General features: G+C 52.7%; 1 protein-coding gene across 6 annotated transcripts in view; it reads left to right on the plus strand.

Annotated features, from left to right (window-relative positions):
* The window catches only part of LDB3 (LIM domain binding 3), a 56802-nt gene extending 49716 nt beyond the window's left edge, over positions 1 to 7086 (plus strand). For 5 of the 6 annotated variants that reach the window (XM_038534522.1, XM_038534523.1, XM_038534521.1 and 2 more), the window contains one exon: positions 4192 to 5103. In XM_038534522.1, the coding sequence (XP_038390450.1) occupies positions 4192 to 4281 (90 nt within the window). In that variant the 3' untranslated portion in view covers positions 4282 to 5103. Of the gene's footprint in view, positions 1 to 4191; positions 5104 to 5997 lie in introns of those variants that run through there. The other variant, XR_005358085.1, reaches the window with a different exon arrangement.
* Positions 7087 to 16023: the final 8937 nt, after the last annotated feature.

Below are 16023 nucleotides of genomic sequence, written 5' to 3' on the forward strand. Positions count from 1 at the left end.
CAAAACACTCTGATTTTCCAGCTTTGGGAAAATGTGTTTCTAATGGCCTTTTAGGGTCCTTTACCTACATCAGGCCCTCCCCACCGAAGAGGGACAACAATGTTAATTTACGGGCTTTAAAAAAAAAAAATTTATGGGCTTTCGGGTTGCCCCTACAGAGCCACGGCTCAGTGAGGCCCGCAGGGCCCTCTGACCCCTACGTTCAAGCCGTGGCTTGTCTGAGGCTAAGACACCGCCTGCAAGCCTGGTGGCCCAACTTCTAGAAGGATCCAAGAGACTTTGGAGAAGGTCCAGGGCAGGCCGTGGCACAGAAGGTCTGTGCTCTCAGGGCAGGCTGATGTCACATGCAGAGGGCACCATGGCAAAGGGTGAGCCTGAGGCTGCTCCCTTGTGCCACTGAGTCTGGCTGAGCTTGACAGTGGCACAAACCCCAGAGAGAAACCAGAAGGAGCAGGAGAGCATAGGGTTGTTCAGGCCATGATTACAAGCAAGTTACAGTAAAAGCCTGAGAGACCCGTCGCGCCGCCAAAGGGTCTACCCGGGAAGCCAGGCAGATCCTGTCCTTTGGAGACTCAGCCTGGTGAATCCTGCGTCTTCCACCAGGATGGGCCTCTGGGCCACTCACTGCCCTGCTGAGATGTACCGAAGAGGAACATGGTTTTGGTTTTGATTTTTGGAAGGCAATCTTTTGATGGGAAAACTCTGAGGATTTTTTTTTGGTGGGGGGGCAAGGGGAGTCCTTTTCCATCACTTTATATTTCTAACTCATCTTTGATGAACATGTTTTCTTATAACTAAAACAAACAGACTTAGGAAGATCAGAACTGGCTCTTCCAGCTGATAAGCTGTTTTCCCATCAGTCAGATCTCAGGAGAGCAGATAACTTGAGGCTACTTCAATTTACCAAATATTGCTTGAGTTTGGGGAAATACAAATCTCCACCTTCAAGGAGTTTGGATCTTGAAAGGAAAACAAAGTTGGCACATACAAGCAATTATAGAACAAGACAGCCCCTCTAAAGCCTCAGGCATATAAAATGATGGCTGAGATGGGGCCCCTGGGGGCTTGGTCAATTCACCGTCCGAATCTTGATTTAGACTCAGCTCACGATCTCAGGGTTGCGAGATTGAGCCTCGCATCAGGCTCTGTGCTGAGCCTGGAGCCTGCTGAAGATTCTTTCTCCCTCTCCCCTTCCCTGCTCACCCTCTCTCTCTCTCTGTTCTTCTCTCTCAATAAGAAAAACAACAATAAAAGTAAAAAAATAAAATGATGGCTGAGAAGGGCTGTGTCAAGGTGGGGTGAGGGATTAAGCTCCTGCCTGGCTTTGGAACTTGAGTTCCAACGGAAGGGATGTGGGGCCCATCTCAGCGGGTCAGAGGTGTCTTCCTGGGGCTCCTCTCTTCCCGGGAGTCTTCCCGGCCTCCAGCCCGTCCCCACTGGTGTGGGCATCGGGGAGGAGGGCAGCAGAGGACCTGCAGGTGGTGCCACAGGCCACGGCCGCTGCTCTGTTTCGTTGCCTTCCAACACTGGCCATGACCACTACTCCTTCCTACCAGGTCCTGATGTCACTAGACCACAGAGCCCGCGGGTTGGACCTTCTGCTGAGTAGTTTGGGGGTCTCCACTAGGAAGCACCGTGCATCCCCCAGTCTCCCAGCCCAGGACACTGAGCCCGACCTTTCTATGATGTTTTCTGCCCTCAGCTCCATCTTATCAATGGGCCACCCCCGAGGCTCTGGCCCGTCCTCCCTTCTTGTTCTTTAGCCTCCCGGTAGCTCTCCAGCTCACCCCAGAGGTCTCACAAGTGGGCAGCGTTGTCCCAGACAAGGCGGGGTCTTGTAGCCGGAGCCCCAGATGTCCTCAGGCAGCTCCTGACGACTCGCTCCGGAGCCACCTGTCTCCATCCTGCCCATCTTCACGGTCGGACCTTGGGCTCGACTTCATGTTTTCACCAGCAGCTTGAAGCCCACGAGAGCCTGGTTACACTCAACATCACCGCGCCCACCTGCGATGCTTTCAGCCACTTCTGTGTTTTAAAGATTTTATTTCTTTATTTCTTTATTTGAGAGAGAGAGAGAGAGCGCACACACAGGAGCAGGCATGGGGGAGGACGAGGAGGAGCAGCTCCCCTGCTGAGCGAGGAGCCTGATGTGGGACTCGATCCCAGGGCCCCAAGATCCCGACCTGAGCCAAAGGCAGACACCTAACTGACCGGGCCACCCAGGTGCCGCTCAGTCACTTGTTTTAGGTCATTGGTTTCCAGGGCCCGTCGGCAGCCCTGAGTAATCCCAGGCATAAAATTCTCACTGGCTCAGGGGCCCACTATGGCACCAGTTTTCTTTCCAGCTGTCTCGGAGCCGTCACACGTGCAGACCTGAGATCCTCTCGAGAGGCTGATTTGTCTATCCTCGTGCCTCTGTATGTGAACTCTCCCTGCCGCCTCTTTCAGAGAGGGGAGGAGGGACAGAGGGAGAAGGAGAGAGAATCTTTTTTTTTCTTTTTTTTTTAATCTATTTATTCATGAGAGACACACAGAGAGAGGCAGAGACCCAGGCAGAGGGAGAAGGAGACTCCCTGCAGGGAGCCTGATGCGGGACTCGATCCTAGGACCCCGGGGTCATGCCCTGAGCCCAAGGGCATACGCTGAGCCACAAGAGCGGCCCTTCCTGCACCTGTTCTGATGTCAGTGTCTGGGATGTGGCCCCCAGCTGTGCTCCCTGTTTGGTGTATTCCGTGTCCTCTATGACACTGGGCCGCATCCCAGCCACTGTGACTTCCCAGCGGACTCCGACACCTTGGCCTATCCCGCACCCAGGGCCGGCCTACACACCCGTAGTCCAGCAAACGTGGAGGGCTACCTCCGTGCACGTCCGTACTCCCAGAACAATTTCAAGTAAGTGTAGCCCCTCTTGCTGGGGGGCGTGGGGAAATCGAGCTGGAGCCGGAGACCCAGCTCCCCGACTTGCCTGGTCTGCAGCTTCAGCGAGACACTTGGCTCTCGCAGCTGCCGTTTTCAGTTGTGAGATGGGGGAAAGTCATACCTTCCCGTACGTCTTCGTGAGAATTAGTGGGATCATGCAGACAGAGGGTCTGGGCTCCCGCCTGACCCGCCGTAACCTCAACAAATATTACTTGGTTTTCTTCTTTCTGTGATGACGCCATCTTCAAACTGCCCTCATGTGTTGTCATCACAGGGACATATAACTTTGCCTCTTCGTTTCCTGTAGTATCTCCCCGCATGCCATTTCCCATGTTGAACTGACCTTTCCCGTGACCGCATCCCACTGGACAACGTACGGCGGGAATTTACGTCATCGTCTCCCTGCAGAGAGACGTTTTAGTGGTTTTCGGTTTTGCGCTTGAGCCTACCTTGTCCCATGCAGTAGGTTTGGCAAGATAAACCCCTCCTGTGCGATAGGGCTCCCTCGGGCTGCCGCATCCCCCGCGGGAGATTGGGGCGATTCCCTGGGCTGTGTCCCTAGCAGGGTGCAAGGAGGCCTGACCCTCTTGGCATTGTTCACTGTTGCTTGTATTTTATTTTTTCTCTTTTACTTTGGTTGCGGTCTTGTAACATTAAAGATAACAAAAGATTGAGGGTTTTTGTTTGTTTGTTTGATTTTGTTAGATTAACAGATACCCAGTGGTCTCTCAGGGAGATTTTGATTTATTTTTCCTTTAATTATTAGTGAGGATAATTTTTTCTGATGGGTTTGTTCATTTAATCACGGTATTTTTTTTTTTTTTTGGATGTTAATCACCTCTGCGGATAGTGACTCACGAGTTTGTATTGGTTTCTTGTACCTTTTGGAGAGCATCGATGGATCATCTTCATCTTTTGTATTTTGTGTATTCCATTTAATTTCATTTGAATTTAGTTCCCCGATCCTCTTTGGAAGTCTTAAATTTTTTTGTAGTTCGACCCTCTACTCTGCTTACAGCATTAAGACTTTGGAGTGGTGAGGGGCGCCTGGTGGGCTCAGTGGGGGGGAGCATCTGCCTTCCGCTCCAGTCGTGACCCCGAAGATCAAGATCGAGTCCCGCCTCCGGGTCCCTGCAGGGAGCCTGCTCCTCCCCTTGCCTGTGTCCCTGCCTCTCTCTGTCTCTCAGGAATAAATAAACACAATCTAAAGAAAGCCCGCCAGGGCTTGGGCGGGGAGAGGTAGGCCGTGCCTCATGCCGCGCTCTCTCGCAGGTGTGCCACGTGAATCTGGAGGGACAGCCGTTCTACTCCAAGAAGGACAAGCCCCTGTGCAAGAAGCACGCGCACGCCATCAACGTGTAGGGAGCCCGGAGCGCCTGACGCTGACAGGCCGGCCGCCTGCTGCCGGCGACAGAGGAGCGAGGAGGCTGGTGTTTCTGGGGGGAAAGGGGGAGACAGGAAGCTACTGAGCCCTTTGAAGTAAGATTTTAGTCCTTCTTCTGCACACAGAGTGCGTACTTGCATAGCTGAGTCTAGAAGCCAAACGAAGATGCCTGACCCAGCTCCAGGGAGTCCGCGGCTGCAGCTGTAGGTCCCCGCTGGGCTGGGGCAGGCTTCGAGGACTGCAGGGACACTGGTCACCCTGCGGGGCGCCGCGCTCCCGGGTGGGGGAGCCGACCCGCGGCCACTGCAGGCCGCCACCGCAGGGCCATCCCCGCAGGCCACCCCACAGGCCACCCCCCCCCCCGGGGCCACCCCCGCAGGCCTCCCCCGCAGGCCACCCGCCCATTGGCTATATTTAGAGCCAAGGCCGAGGGTGGCTCTCGGCGCCTAAAAAGGAAGCATGTTCCGTTCCTTGTCCCTTGTCCCTCGGCAGGCAGGGCTGGGGCCCAGCAGGTGTCCCCGGGGACAGGGAGGGGGGCCGGGGAGGGGGCTGGAGGGCTGCGGCCCACACCCCACACCGCCTGGGCCCTGCGCCACCGCACTTCCGTCTCCCACATCCCGTGTTCCCGAAGGCTTAGCTCCTTCCTGACTTGCGCGGGGAGGTGGAGCTGCGCTTCTCCAGTTTTGCTTTGCTGCGTGAGAGGAGATCTCAAGGCGACTCCGGTGTCTTGCCTCCCGTGGGGCCGCGCTCCTACTGCACCCCCAGCCCTGGGCTGCTCTACCCCCCCTCCGCCCTCCAGCCCCCGCCCTCCAGCCCCCACCCCCGCGCCCTCCAGCTGCCCCGAGCCCTCCAGCACCCCGCCCTCCAGCCCCGCCCCTCTGCCCTCCAGGACCCCCGTGCCCTCCAGCCCCCCTCTGCCCTCCAACACCCCCTTCCCTCCAGCACCCCCCCGCCCTGCAGCACCCCTGTCCTCCAGCACCCCCGTGCCCTCCAGCTCCCCTGCCCTCCAATCCACCCCGTGCCCTCCAGCCCCCCGCCCTCCAGCCCCCCTCTGCCCTCCAGCACCCCCTGCCCTCCAGCAACCCCCCATACTCTCCAGCCCCCCTGCTCTCCAGCCCCCCTCTGCCCTCCAACCCCCCCTTCCCTCCAGCACACCCCGGCACCCCCTGCCCTCCAGCACCCCCATGCCCTGCAGAATGCCCCCCCCCCCGCCCCCCCCTCCAGCCCAAGCCAGGCTGGGAAGGGGAGCGCACTCCCGCGTCCCTAGAGGCAGGTGTCTGGGCGGGACCTGCTTGGCCTCCCCGGGCCATGGCCTTGACTGTCGGGAGGGAACCGGGAGGGAACAGGGAGGGAACAGGGCCCACGTACCTGCCCACCGCTCAGGCCGAGAGTCGAGATCATGAGATTGTCGCGGCATCATCCCTGGGGCCCGGCAACCGCACAGCTGGGGCGGAGCCGCTGGGGCACAGCCTCTCCCTCTGGGAAGCCCCGAGCCCACAGAGCCCACGGGATGCAGGCCTTCCAGGGGTGCCGGGCGATTGCCCCGGGCCCCTCCAACGCCCCGCCCCTCTCCTCGCTCCTGCTTTGGGTTTTCTCTTTGCATGTTTTCCGAGAATGCATTAGAACATGTTTTCTTCTGAGAATTGAGGCTTCCAAGGGCCTGCCTTCCTACCTAGTGTGTCCCCTCTCCCCAGGGAGAAAGAAGCCGCAGGATGCGTCCCTAAGAAGCGGCAGGAGGCCCTGGCCTTTCTCCCAAGGGGGGAGCCGTCCCCGAGGGAGCACCAGGAGGGCCTTAAATGTGTTCCTACCACAGGGCCCTTCTCCACCTGCGGCGCAGTAAGAAAGTCCATCTCCAGGACCACACAGTAAAACCTGCTGGGAGTGACTGAGATTTTTCAGGACTTGCAAACAAGTACCTTGGAGCATTCTGTTATTTTTGGAAAGTTCAAATATACGGGGATAAGGAGGTCGCTGGCTGTACAGAAAAGCTCTAGGAAAAAAGAAAAAAAAAGGTTTTCTCTTAAAGCACAAACGAAAACACGTTTTCAGGGACTGGTCTCGAGAAAAGGAAGAAAAGTTCCTGAGAGTTAAGTCTCCAAAAATACCTTTTAAAAGGCCTCATGCACACACGGCCGTGCCCGCGTGCACGTGCGATCATTTCAAAGTACCTGATGGATGGAACGAGAAGGGAGGCCTCCCGGAGGACTTCGTCGGGTCACTAACTGATTCGGGTTTTCCACATCTCAGAGCGAGTGTCGATCCGAGGGACTCTCATTCACCAAAACACAAAAGAAGGGCAAAACCATCTTAAAGGCAGCAGGAGAAGGAGGTAGCTCTGATTACCGGGTTCCCTCGGTGTTTGCAGGGTGGGTGTAGCTTTGGGGTTAAGGTGGGATCTACTTCAAGGTAACATCAGAGTGTCCTAGGACGCCAGGCAATTTCTAATAGTTCCTCTGGGGAGTACACGTTGGATCTACAGTTCTTGTCTCCTCATTGTTGACGTTTATGTAACACTTAGAAACCTTAACTTTTTGCAATGGAGTGACTTGTGTCTGCAGTGTTCCTGTCAGGAATGTAGCTTTTATAATGTTAGCGTTTCAACCTAAGTACTCTTGCTTTGGGATTTTTTTTTTTTTTAATTTTCAGATTTCAAAAGTGGAAAGTAGTGTGTTAGACGTGTGCACAAAAATGTTTTGCATGTTTCTTTGTTTTGTTTTGTTTTTTTGCTTGTGTGAATCTACTTTTTAGCACAATAAAACCTAAAAAGGATGTGCAAATACAGATTTTTCTGTGTTAAGGTTTTTTTTTTTTCACATGACACCAAAAGCAGATTATTTCTGTGTGGCTGCAAAAAAAAAAAAATAAAAGTTTGAGACAAAACAAAATGTCCTGTGGAGTATGAACGCACATAAAACTCACTTGCTCTGTTGGCTGTCTGGCCCAACAAGCAGTTTAATTGACTCGTTTCAACAGACAGAGATATGCGAATAATACAAATATCTTGCATACAAAGGGAATTTACCACGTAAATAATAAAGTGAAGACCAAGCTTTGCTTTTTTCTTTCTGGAAAGGTTTTTTTATTTGGCTACTAGGTGATGAAATATTTCAGATTTATTTATTTTTATTCTAAATGGCTTCATTTCTAGAAAAGTTGCTGTATTTTCTTCCATGTCTTTTGTTTTGAGATAAGTTCCGAGAAACTCTCTCAAGGCAATTTTTTTCTTTTTTTTTTAAAAAGGAAGACCTTTCAGGGGATATCATGCTCCACAAAACCAATTCATTCTTTGTTAAGGTATTCTGTTTCCAGGCATTACATAAAAAGAGAAATTTTTCACAATTTACTTGAGTTTTTTAGCACCTCAATCAGATTTTAGAAGAGCTGTGCAATTGCAAGAAGGAACAAGATACTATTTTAGCACTTTTTAAAGCTGTAGCAATTTAGATGCAGACACCCGGCCCCCAGGCTCCTAGAATCACAGACTGTAAAGCTGGAGGGCCTCTAAGAGCCCCTGGGCATTTTCCAGATGTGGGAGCGGGGCCCCGGAATGAGCAGGGGCTTTGACACGTTAAGACCAGGGCTCAGGTCAAGGCTGATCTAGCATCACTGCGGTGACACTGGGAGAGTGTCTCTCATCTCTCTGCAAAGTGGAGGTAATGACACTTGCCTCACAGGTGTTTTGAGAGCCAAATGCAGTGACTTTTGTTGGAAATACCAACAGGATCATCAGCGTTACCAGCAATGGGGTGGGCCCATCCTTGGATTCCTTAAGTCCTTCTGCGTGTCCCTTCAGAAAGAGATGCTTGGGGGAAGCGGGCAACAAGAATGCCTATCACACGGGGCGCCGGGGCTCAGTGGGTTAAGTGTCGGCCTTCGGCTCAGCTCATGATCCCGGGGGGCCTGGGCTCGAGCCCCACCATGGGCTCTCTGAGCGGCGGGGAGCCTGCTTCTCCCTGCGCCTCTGCTGCTCCCCCTGCTTGGGCTCCCTCCCTCCCTCCCTCCCTCCCTCTCTCTCTCTCTCTCTCTCTCTCTTTGTCAAATAAGTTAATTAAAATCTTTAAAAAAGGGATCCCTGGGTGGCGCAGCGGTTTGGCGCCTGCCTTTGGCCCAGGGCGCAATCCTGGAGACCCGGGATCGAATCCCACGTCGGGCTCCCGGTGCATGGAGCCTGCTTCTCCCTCTGCCTATGTCTCTGCCTCTCTCTCTCTCTCTCTCTGTATGACTATCATAAATAAAAAAAAAAAAAATCTTTAAAAAAGAGAAATGTTACACAAAAAGAGAAATGTTACACAAAAAGAGAAATGTTACACAAATAGCCCAGAAATATGAACCACCCAGATCAGTTTGGTATAATTACCTTGTACCAGAATTTCTGCCCTTTTTCTTTTTCTTTTTCTTTTTTTTTTTTAAATTTCTTCCCTTTTCACAGAATTGTTTATTGGTACATTCATTTGTTCTTTCGACAGATGTTTCCTGAGCACCTGCTATATGCCAAACGCTGCTCTGGACCCTGGGAACATAATAGTAAATAAAAGAGACAAAAACCACTATTCTCCCGGAACTTAGGTTCCAGCGGTTTGGAATCAGCAAAACAGGATGATAACTGACTGCTGTTGGGTTGGTTCTGAAGAGAAATACATGATCATTTAAAGCTGCTCCAGGAGTATCCGCTGGCATTCAGTGGGACTTAGTCTTTTTTTTTTTTTTAAGATTTTATTTATTTATTCATGACAGACACAGAAAGAGAGAGAGAGGCAGAGACACAGGCAGAGGGAGAAGCAGGCTCCATGCAGGGAGCCCGACGTGGGACTCCATCCCGGGACCCCGGGGTCACGCCCTGGGCTGAAGGCGGTGCTCAACCGCTGCCCCCCGCCCCCCCCCCTCCCCGCCGGGCTGCCCTGCACTTAGGCTCCTTAATGATACAGACCTGGCACGAAGAAGGGGTTCTGGGTGGGCCCTGGGATGTGGCTGCATCTGCTGGGCCCCCAGGGCTTCAGCCCCCGTGGCTGGCCCTCACCTGTCGCCTATTGCCTGGATGCAGCCGGTGGGACCGGCTGGAGAGCACCGCAGGGCCGGCGTGGGCTTCCCGCCCCCCCACTTCCCGGCCGAGCTCGCGGGGCGGCCCCCGCGGCGTTCCCGTCCCTCCCCGAGAGCCTCTCAACACCTGGGCCACCGTATGTGGTTGCTGTTGTTGCTAAAAAGCAGATTTAGTTTTCAGAGCGGCCTCAGGCTCACAGCGAGGCTCCCCAGGTGCCCTGCTCCCGCGCCACACAGCACCCACCCGGGCCTCGCTCAGGCGTCCCGGGCCAGTGACAGCGGGTGGCCGCCTCTCGCAGCTCCTGACCGCACGGAGCTCTGGCCTGGCAACGTGTCCCGGCGGCGGCCGTTCAGCCTGCAGCCAAGCCTGCTGTGGGGACGGGGGACGAGCGACAAGCGGGTGATGCTGTGACCTGAGACACGTGGGGACACCCAGCAGCTGGGCCTGCAAGGCGCCACTTGGGCCGCACGGGGAAGACCTTGCTGGGCAGGTGACACCTGGGCTGAGGTGGGGCTGACGGCCCCGGGGGGCCCGGGTCGGGGTGGCAGGAGGGTGGCCAGGGCCGTTGGGGGAGGGCGAGAACTCCCACTTGCAGAGAAGAATATATTCGGCTCGTCCCGGGGCACCTGCCGGCTCGTGGGCTGCGAGCCCCGACTCTTGATGCAGCTCAGGCCGTGATGCTGGAGTGCGAGGCCGAACCGGGGTGGGCTCCCCTCAGGGTCCTCCCTCTGCTCCGGCCCTGTCCCCACCCTGCTCGCTCCCTCACTCAAAAAGCAATTTTTTTTTTAACTTTTCCTGCAATACATTTCACTTGAAAAAAACCATCGAGACTGTCCATCCAGCAGTTCTGGCTGCATATGGCAAAGCTGGCTCCGCGCGGTTGTGTGAAGGGTGGGAGGCCACTCTGTGCACGCGGCCCACGCCGGCCTCCAAAACGTGGCAAACAGCCCCACGCTGTGCTCGCAGCCACGCCAACCGCACGCGCGTCGTGTCCTGCTTGACTGGAGCCCTACCACACGTACTGCCTGGAGACCTGCCGTCTTCTGGAAACCGTTCACGTTTCAACTACAAGCTTCACAGTCGGGTCCTGCCTAAACCCCGACGGGTGCCGGCTGGCTCAGTGCCGAGCATGTGGCTCTTGAGCGCAGTGTCATCACTCAAGCCCCAAGATGGGTGTACAGGTTATTTTTTATTTATTTTATTATTCATTCATTCATTCATTCATTCATTCATTCATTCATGAGAGACACAGAGAGAGGCAGAGACCCAGGCAAAGGGAGAAGCAGGCTCCATGCGGGGAGCCCGACGCAGGACTCAATCCTGGGACCCCGGGGTCATGGCCTGGGCCCAAGGCAGACGCTGAACCACTGAGCCCCCCAGGGATCCCTAGAGATTATTTAAAAAAATAGATTAAGAAACCCCATAAAATCCATATTAAGAGATATCTCAATAATAATGATCCTAAATTAATCTACTTATTGAGCTCGTGGGAATAGGTTGAGCCATGAATTTTGACAAGGCCTGGAGCTGCTTTTCTGATGGGTAAACATCTGCATCTTCGGGCGCCCCCTCAGACCCTCAGACCCGCATATCCGGGGTCAGCCTCCTGGCCCACCTGAAAGCCTCCCCCGAGGCCGAGGCCGGAGGAGTGGCCGTGGCTGTAGTCCTGCCTTCTCTTCCCCAGGTTCCCTTCAGGCAGGTGCTGGGTTCAAGAAGCAGGTCTGCGAACCACAGCGAACTACCAGAACCTTCCCCTGAGGTTTGCTTGAACCCGGAGCTTGGAGGGAGATGGGCTTTGCCCTGGCTGGCGGCTGAGCTGCGAGGCCGCTAGTGCCAAGGCAGGAGGGCACAGAGCCAACGCACCGAGAACCGAGGTTAGACGTGAGCAGCACGGAGCCTGGGGCCGGGGCCTGCAGCTCTTCATTGATTCAAGGCCTGTCCCCTCGCCCCTGGAGCTTGTTTACATTGGGTTTCTGTCACTTGCAACCAGGAGCCCCCCAACTAGTTCAGGGTGAACTCAGCCCCAGTAACCTGCCTGCCACTCCTCACCCCTGCCGTTCGTCTGAAGAGACAGGGTGCTTGGTGCTTGGTCTTGCGCACGTAGCCTAGGACCAGTCCCCGTCCTGCTGCCGGCACCTCTTCCCCCAGGAGTCCCGGGCCTGCCCGGCCGAGTCACCACCGCGTTGCTCCCCGCAGGGGATGGCACCCCGACACTGCACCCGGAAATCTGGGAGTCACCGGGTCGCTCTCCCGCACACTGCCTGGTTTATGTCCTCACCTGTCTTGGAGAGTTCAGGACCCTCCTGGCTCCAAACGGCTCCCTCGCGGTCAGCTCCCCAGCTCCCGGACCTGGGCCCCCCCCCCCCCCGCAACCCCCTCCCTCCCACCACCCGTAGTGAGATCTTCATAAATCTGACCGTGCGACCTCCTGCTTCCCCCGACAGATGGCTGCCCGCCACCCCTCAGTGGAGCCCAAAGTGGCCTGCACACGAGACCCCACACGCCAGCCCCATTGCTTTCCCTGCCTGTCGCCCTGTCATGGCCTTACCCTCTGGTGCCAGCCTCCCTGGGGCCAGCCTTCTGCCCTCAGTACTTCCACAGCCTTCTTGCACTTTCCCATTACTTAATAACGGACTGTTTATCCAAGTCTTTCTCACCTGTTTACACAAGAAGCAGCTAGAAGCAACAGCCATTTGGAGCACCTTTATGGGTTAGCCAAACTGTGAAAACTGAACGCTTTTCCACAGCAGCGTAAGCATTGGTCACCATCTCCCCCAACCCCATCTATGGCTCGGCAGTGCGCTGGGGAGATTTAGGACTGAAATGGCAAAAGCATGGCACCGTTGATGCGGCTTAGCTGGGAGCCGAGTTCCTTCTTTCACAAAGAAATCCCATTTAAAAAACCAAAACATTTCATTAAGTAAATTCTGAGGGCTGCAATTCCTTTTGCATGTCAGCTGTCCTCTTCCTTGAGCCCATCTCAAAGTCTCATTGATGCATAAAAGTAGGTATAAAGAGACTATTTCAAAAGAGTTTGCAGATTCAGGGGGAGAATCCAGTTACTAGAGTCTTATCTTTCACTTCTAATGAAGCACTTTGAATGCCAGAGGGTCCTTGCATTTGCAGAATTGGTGAAAGGCCTCCAGTGTGTGCCTGCGGCCCAAGCTAGACGGCCAGCAGTGAGGGCACATCCATTCTGCGTGTTGTCATCACTACAGACACCCCTGCAGGGTCCCCTTCCACGCTTGTGACTCTTCGGCTAAGGAGGCACTGAAGAAAAGTAGGCAAAGGTTGGGTAAGGACCTGATCCGGTTTGGGATCCAGGTTTTATGGGTCCATCTTTAAGAAAAAGACTATAATAAAATTCCAAACACCAAATTAATTCTAAAACCAAGCAGTCATTTAAAATGAGAAGAAAGAATCAGAACAAATGATTAGAACCATGGGATCGCTAGGTCTCTTTCTTCTGAAAGCTCTTCAAGCAGATTGTCAGGAAAGTGTACATATGACTGCTCCCTGGGGAGCCCGGGGGATCAGCAGTGGAGCGTCTGCCTTCAGTTCAGGCCGTGACCCTGGGGTTCCGGGATCAGGTCCCACAGCGGGTTCCCTGCAGGGAGCCTGCTTCTCCCTCTGCCTGTGTCTCTGCCTCTCTCTGTGTGTCTCTCACAAATAAATAAAATCTTATAAAAAAAAAAAAAAGGAGGAATGCTCCCCAGTTGTAACCTGACTTCCCTCTCTCAATCTAGAACATTCCAGCCCCTCAGCATTCACAGGGGCCTTTGAAAGTGAGGGACCCTGACGCTTAAGCTTCACTAGTTTCCTGGTAAAGCTAGCCTGGACCCAGGCCAATAGAATGAAGCCATCTGGGGATCATGATTGCCTGGCTCATGCTCTGGTAGGAATTGGCAATATTTGTCCAGAGCTGTCTCCAGAACCAGGACAGAGACATGCCTCAAAGTGGGGAGAGTAAATCAGATTACTGAGTGAGGTAAGGCTTGAAATGGGCCCTGACTCGCAGCCTGTAGCTCCTAACAGGTGGTTGTATCTTTCTACCCTCTTCTTAAATTATTCCCAGCTGATAAGCCCAGATTTGATGGAAAGGTAACGGAGGCAGTAAGTAAGCTGTGGAATGGCAATATAATATTAGGTCGGAGGTTTAGGAGGAAGGACCAGAGTGTCGCACAAGAAGCCCCAGGCACTGGCTCAGCCTGAACCATGGATATCAGGTCCTTTTTGAGATGCTTGGAATCATTAAAATGGTAAGAATCATCTCTAAGCTTGTAGATTAACAACCAGAATGTGACTTCAGGGGAAAGTAAATAAGCTTTTTCTTTTTCTTTTTTTTTTTTTTCCATGCACCTTCTCTGTATCAAGGACAGTGGTTGGCACTTATGAATCTTTTTTCACTGAATCTTCATGACCCTGGCAGGTCGGGAAGCCAGAGGTCAGATAGGTTAAATACTCTCCTCAAAAAGTACAGCTTGAATTGTATTCTTCCCATTAGGGACTCAATGTGAAGTCCTGTCCGTTATACAGTTTCAAAGTTCCTGTCTTGAGTGGAAATACGATATTCTCCTCAAAGTCCTGGGAGAAGACAGTTGAGTTCAGGTCCACATTCACGGAGCCTCTACTTGGAGCCTGGCCTCAGGCTAAGTAGCTATATATTGTGAGTTCAGAGGTTGATGAGGCACAGTTCCTGCCCTAAAGAGCTCACAGTCTGGTGGAAGAATCTCACGAGTTCCCCTGTGATTTCACTATCCTATGGTAATAAATGCTTCTCCAGCTTTTCTGCAAAGCAGACTTATAAGCAAAGGGCCACCAACATACAAAAAAAACAACATTCCAGGGACCCTATGCAATTCTGAAATTTCTTTTATAATCTAATTTTTAGCTTTAAAAAAAAGGTACGCTCTTTGCTTTTGTTTTTTGTTTTTTTGTTTTTACACCCTTTGCTTTAAGTCATTTATTATTAGGTAAACCGATGCCCTGGAGAAGATGCCCCATAACATCATGTACTCCATGCCCAATGCTAGGTACTCTGGACTGAGAAGCAGAATGCGAGGTAAATGATAGGCCAGAAATAAGCTTGAGGTGCCACGGGGCCAGTCAGGAGGGACATAGTTCAGCCTGGGGTGGGCAGCGAAGGCTTCCTAGGGAAGGAAATTCCTGAGCCAACGCTGGAACGGAGAACTGGAGCCCAGCCCAAGCTGCACCAGAGCTTCTATACTAATTACTGAACTGTGCTGGGCTGTATTTGAAGTAAGTCTCATTAAGAGTTTTACAGTTTGTTTTCTTTCCCCTTCAACATAAACACTGATGGACCGATCACTTTCTAGAAGGAAAAACAAAGGTATCGAGAATTAATTGAGTGTTGACTCTATGCCAACTGGTTTCCATATATTCTCAGGTCATCTTCACATCGGTCTCATTAGGTTTGATATTAGTTACTTGTCCCCGTGTTACAGAGGAAGAGCCTGGGATTCAGAGAGGTTGACCAAGTCCACACAAGGTCAAAAATCAAGAAGTTCAGCCAGAATGCTGACTCTAAAGTTGGTGTTCTGCGCTCCGTATCGTACTGCTTAGCTCGTTCTGAAGTGTCTCTCTGCTGGGTGGGGGCAGTAGCAGGCCAGAAAACGGTGGATTGGCTTCAAGTTTTGAGGACAAAAGGAAAGAAAAACATACGTTTTCCACGAGCGATTTGGCCATCTCCTTTGGTCATGGAAAGTTCTGGAAAGGGACTTCTGGGATACTCCTCTGGCTGGCACTGCAGCACCCGACCTCACCAGGCCAGATCTGCTGAATCTGGACTTGGAGAAGTAAGGGTTCATGGGACATCCTCTGGGCGTGTCCTCTGAGGTCTGCTTTATACAGTTTATAATTTGCTGTAAACAGCCTTGCTGTTCCTAATTAAACCTGTACGATCATGCCTGAACTTTTAGGAAACGAGGGCTCCTTTTTATGGTTCTCTTCTCAGCGGTAAAACCAGAGCCCTCTTCAGCTCGACGAGCCTCCGTAACCTGCGAGGCCTTGATCCCGAGACTGCCCCGCACTCTAGAAGGGCGCGGTGCTCAACAGATCGGGGTGGTGGGGGGACTGCTAGTGACCCCGAGCCCTCTCTTCCAGAGGGATGGACCGCAGTTCTATTTAGCAGGGCTCGAGGGCACCCCGTTGGCTGGTTCTGACGGTTTTCATGCTACGATCAACGATCAAACGGGAATACTGATCTCTCAATTAAAAGCTGCTGGCTGGGAGTCGTTTTTAAAGAAGCAGTGGCTCAGAATGACTACCTTCTGTCTCAGACTCAGGGACTGGATAAAACCACCTTAGCCTGAAGCTTAACAGATGTAATTTTTTAATTAAGAAAGCTATACGTATTTAATAAAATCCAAAAAAAAAAAAAAAAAAAAACAACATATAAACAGGAAGAAGAAAAAAGCAATCCTAGTCCCACTACCTGGAGACAACCACTATTAGTATTTTGGCTTATTTTCTAGGGTTTTATTTTATTTTTATTTTCTACTCTTTAAAAACTGTATTATTTATTTTACTGTGGTGAGAACACTTATCACGTAACTGTAATGTTATACCTCGTGAACAGCAACCCTCTATTTCTGGCACTTTGACACGTCCACCAAGACTTCGCTGGTAGCAAACTATAGCAGTGATGCCTGATAGCTGTCTG

This window comes from Canis lupus, chromosome 4 (assembly GCF_011100685.1).
Source record: "Canis lupus familiaris isolate Mischka breed German Shepherd chromosome 4, alternate assembly UU_Cfam_GSD_1.0, whole genome shotgun sequence".
Lineage (NCBI taxonomy): Eukaryota > Metazoa > Chordata > Mammalia > Carnivora > Canidae > Canis > Canis lupus.